A 5,010-nucleotide genomic window follows, 5' to 3' on the forward strand; every position below is an offset into this window, starting at 1 on the left:
ATATATATATATATGTATGTTTGGGGGGGTGCACAGCACAGTGTGTGTAGAGAAGGCCAGAAGGCAGCTTGCAGGACCTGATTCTTTCCTACCATGTGGAGTTCAGGAGCTGAACTCAGGCTCTCAGACTTACATGCAAGTACTTTTCCTTGCTGAGCCATCTCACTAGCCCCACTTATTTTTTAGTTATTTTTTCAAGACAATATTTCTCTGTGTAGCCCTGGCTGTCCTGGAATTCACTCTGTGGACCAGGCTGGCCTAGAACTCACAGAGATCCACCTGCCTGTGCTTCCTGAAAACTGGGATTAAAGGTGTGTGCTACTATACCTGGCTTCTCCCCTCCAAAAAAAACTGGGTTTTTTTTTTTTTCTTTTTGAGCTCTAGCTGCCCTTGTCTCACTATGTAGACCAGGCTGGCCTCAAACTCACAGATATTTGCCTTCATATTTTAAACTTTAGAAAATGTACAGCACCTCTTCTCCCTTAGGAATTGGATACGTGGTTGTACAGAGCCTGGTGTATTCTTAGAAGACAGGACCAAGAAACTTCAATAAAGAATAAGAATGAGTCATGCATGCATGCACATATATCTATATGTATATACACACGTGTATATGCACATATGCACAGTTGGTACAATATGATCCCATGTATATATGAAGAGAAAGACATTTCTATATTCATAGATAAAGAAGAAATGTCTGGAAGAATCTATTACATCTATTACATCACTATATACATATAGTGTTTTGAGCACTATAACAAACTATGATAGTGGGTATCTCTGGGAGTGGAATTGGATAAATTGGAGATTAAGAAACAAATTGTGTGGGGGAGAGGGTGACATGGTGTAGTGTTGTATTTTGGGGACAGGGCCTTGCCATGTAGTAGCCCAGAACTCACTGTGTAGTCTAATCTGTCCTCACAGTTACAATTCTCCTGCCTGTGCCTCCCAAAATCTAGGATTACAGTTATATGCCATCATGCCAGGCTTTATTTTTCAATTTATATTATTTTATATTATTTGAATGCAGTTGAAACAAGTATGTCTTACTTTATTATTTTGAAAACCAAGTTTTAAAAGAATCCAGACCTGGACCGGAGAGATGGCTCAGCAGTTAAGAGCACTGACTGCTCTTACAAAGGTCCTGAGTTTAAATCCCAGCAACCACATGGTAGCTCACCATCCGTAATGAGATCTGACGCTCTCTTCTGGAATGTCTGAAGACAGCTACAGTGTACTTATATATAAGAAATAAATAGCCAGGCAGTGGTGGTACACGCCTTTAATCTTTAATCCCAGCACCCGAGAGGTAGAGGAAGGTGGATTTCTGAGTTTGAGGCCAGCCTGGTCCACAGAGTGAGTTCTAGGACTGCCAGGGCTACACAGAGAAACCCTGTCTTGGAAAAAAAAATGAGTAAACCCAGCTCTCAGGAAGCCAAGGCAGGAGATTCTAAGGTTCAAGAAGTTCAAGGCCAGCCTGAGCTACATCTTTGTGCTTTGTGTTGTTGTCGTTGTTGTTATCATCATCATCACCACCATTATCATCATAGTCATCATCATTATCATTCAGGAGGTCACAGGAGGAACAATAAGGAGGCAAGGAGGACTCCAGATCATATGGAAGCCGAAGTAAACGGGGCTTGGAGGTGCTCAGGAGGGACCACACAGACCTTACTACCCTGGAAATCAAAATGCCTACTGCTGAGACAAAGTGCTTAGCAATGAATCTCTCTGACAAACTCTTACAGTGCTGAGCACTCACTCCAGTAGGAGAGGTCACTTCCCGTGCCTAAGTCCCAGTTCTCCACCCCTCAGAAAGGCTCAGCTCCTGGAGTCCAGGCACACATTACACATGGATCTTGTGAGCCTATGTGGGCACCAGGATTCTGGGCCATAATGCTGTACCTGTGATCTCATGCTGCCGAAGCTCATTGTACTTGTAAGACTGCTCCAGGGGCTTGATGGATGTATGATAGATCTTCCGAAGCCGCTGCAGCACCGCTGGGAGAGAGGGGCAAGGAGTAAACTTCACACAGGGCCACCCCAGGCTGCTCCTTAGCTTACAACAATCTCATACACTGACAGAGTCTCTCTCTCCCTGGTGAGAAGAGCCACTGGCAGCAAAGACTGTGGAGTGATCGTGTTTGGGAAGGAGCTGGTCCACCTCCCACCCTCAGAAATCCTCAGTTCAGAAGCATTTTCCTACCCAGTCTGAAAAGTCTCCTGAGATACTTTAAAAACAAAACCAAAAATTAATTCTTGGCCAGGTACTGTGTCATACACTTTTAATCCTAGCATTCAAGAGACAGAATGACTGAGTTTCTGTGACTCCAGGGGTACTGTGGTCTACATAGCAAGTTCCAGGCCAGTCAGGTTACATAGTGAGACACTGTCAAATAATAATATGATAAATAGCTATTATTAATAAATATATTATTATTATCCTTATCATTATTAGGCAGAGATATGACTCACTAGATAAAGTACCTACCTAACATGCACAAGCACAAGGCCCTGGGTTCAATCCCTAGCACCGGAACAATAATACAGGTGTGGTGCTTCACACCTGTAATCTCCACTAGGGGGATCATGAGTTCAAGGTTATTCCCTGCTTCTTTGGGAGTTTGAGGACAACCTGAGCTACATGAGACAGGTCTCAGGAAAAATTAAATTGGAACCCTATATTCTCTTCCTCACTTCAATGCTGTATCCAGAAAAATGAGGTTGCCTTCAGCCTGACTGAAAGCTTTCTCCTTAGGAGATGAGAATCTTATGTCTTTGTCTTTGTTTATGCTGCCAAGGTCTAGAAGGTAAGGAGGCCAGGTGTCCAGCGGGCCCATGGCACAATGATCCTGGGAGAATTCAGACATGCTCCATGTTCTGGGAGAGCAGAAACCCAGTGTACAACTGAGAGCTTTGGGGTGTCCTCCTTACACGAGGACAGTGTAAGGAACGATATCAGGTTAGTACAGTTCTAGTCCTTGCACTGCTATTCTCTGGCAGTTTGCCAAGAGCAATTTGCTGTATTAATCTGAGCTTGGCTAGTTAATCAGTTAAGAAAGGATAACAAGCCTCCATTGAAATCCTTGGTTCATTATAGGGGCAGGACAGAATAGGAGACACAAAAGAGCTTTGAAAACTAAAATCCAAAGCAGTTAGGATGTATCCTTATTAACCATCCTCTCCGCCTAAAGGCGGCGGTGGGTAGTGGGTTGCATCCTACAGTGATGGCTCTGAAGATTACCTTCTACTCTGATACTGTGCCCTCCGCTTGGTTATCTTCTTCCTCCCCCAGCCTGAGCCCCTTACCTCCTCTTCTTTGTGGTTCCCCTGGCCTCAGAGCTACAAAGCTCTGGTGCCCTGGATCTCAGCCCATCTCCCTCCCCAGTTACCTGAGTAGTCGTCAGCTGGCTTGTCCTCATTCAGCATCAGCGTTTTCTCAATGTGGGAGCGGTCCCTCATGGGGGCTTCTTCACTCACATCTTCCGCCTCTTCTGGGAAGAGAAGCAGACAATGTGGGGTCAGCAAAACTAAGCCAGTAATGCTGCATGCCTCACAGAGAGGGAGCTGGGCTGGGCCTCAAGAAGATGCAGAATAAAGTTGCCAAATTGAATGAATTTTAAAGGTATACATAACTTTTAAGACCCATGATCTGTGTGTTTGTGTACATGCTAGTGTACAAGAATATGCATGAGCATATGTATGGGGACATGTGTGGAGGTCAGAGGTCAACCTGTGGTGTCATTCTTCCAGATCTATCCACCTTGTGTACTTATCTGTCTTTTACTTTTGACAAGGTCTGTCACTGGTACCTAGGGCTCACCCATTAGGCTTAAATAGCCAAGGATCTGTGTGTCCCTCCTCACCAGTGTTGGGACTACAAATGCACACCACCACACTTGGCTTTTTCTGTGGGTACTGGAGATCTAACTCGGGTCCTCACAGTTGTGAAGTGAGCATTTTACTGTCTGTGACAGTTGGTTTTAGTGTCAACTTCATGCATCAGTGTCACCTGAGCCTCATTCGTCCTGATTCCCTTAATTAATGTAGGGGCTCCACCCACTGTGGGTGGTGTCATTCCTAGGCAGATGGGCCTGGGCTATATAAGAAAGCAGGCCGAGCAAAGCAGAGGGAGTAGGTCATTAAGCAGTGCTCCTCCATGGCCTCTGCTTCAGTTCCTGCCTCAGCTTCCCTCAAGCAGATGGACTGTAAGCTATAAGTCAAGCAACTCCCTTTCTCCTCAAGTTGTTTGTGGTGTTCTATTACAACAGAAACAAACCAGGATGATGATGAACTATCACCCCACCCCACTCACTGTCTTTTTTTTTTTTTTAAACTGCATTGAGCACAGAAAGTGATGTCACATGCCTATGATCTTAGCACTTGAGATGCAAGAGAAGTGAATTTTAAGGTCCAGGCTGACCCAGACTGGATAGAAAGACATTGTTTCAAAAGATAAAACAAATGGGACACCTGCCACATGCCAAGTCCCAGATGTCATACTGGCAATGCAGTAATGCCTGCACAGCACAGCCTATGCCCTTAGGGAGTTGTCCTACAGTCTAATAGGAAGGAGTTGATGGACTGTCTTTAAGATATGTGGTCATTTTGAGTAGTAAGGAAGGGATAGTAGCTTTGAGGGTTTAGGAGGAGTGTTTGCAGGCTTAGCAGGGGAAGCCAGAGAACCCTTCCTTGACATCTGCTGTTGAGCTAGAGTTAGTAAAGAAAAGAAAGTAGTTTTCCATGATGGGCCACATGGGTTGCCTGACAAGGAGAGGGCTGGGTGCTCCAAAAGCTGACAGACATCTTTAAAGACCAACACTGGGGTTCACACTTTATTCCAGGGCAAAGAGAGCTACTGGGAGACTCTGCTCACACACAAGGCCAACTGAATGAACATCTTATCAGAACAACACTTACTGGAAATGAATGGAAAGACCCACTGCAGGCGTGTGGGTGTATGTGTGTGTGCTGACAGCCACTGCAGGCGTGTGGGTGTATGTGTGT

The 5,010-nt window shown here is 45.0% G+C and overlaps 1 protein-coding gene across 3 annotated transcripts in view; it reads right to left on the reverse strand.

The window, feature by feature from the left end:
* The window catches only part of Srl (sarcalumenin), a 43,373-nt gene that overhangs the window by 11,164 nt on the left and 27,199 nt on the right, over positions 1 to 5,010 (reverse strand). For 2 of the 3 annotated variants that reach the window (XM_031361032.1, XM_031361026.1), the window contains 2 exons: positions 3,396 to 3,497; positions 1,909 to 2,004 (listed from right to left, as the gene is read on the reverse strand). In XM_031361032.1, the coding sequence (XP_031216892.1) occupies positions 1,909 to 2,004; positions 3,396 to 3,497 (198 nt within the window). The remainder of the gene's footprint in view (positions 1 to 1,908; positions 2,005 to 3,395; positions 3,498 to 5,010) is intronic. The other variant, XM_031361041.1, reaches the window with a different exon arrangement.

The sequence above is a fragment of the Mastomys coucha genome, unplaced genomic scaffold (genome assembly GCF_008632895.1).
Source record: "Mastomys coucha isolate ucsf_1 unplaced genomic scaffold, UCSF_Mcou_1 pScaffold12, whole genome shotgun sequence".
NCBI lineage: Eukaryota > Metazoa > Chordata > Mammalia > Rodentia > Muridae > Mastomys > Mastomys coucha.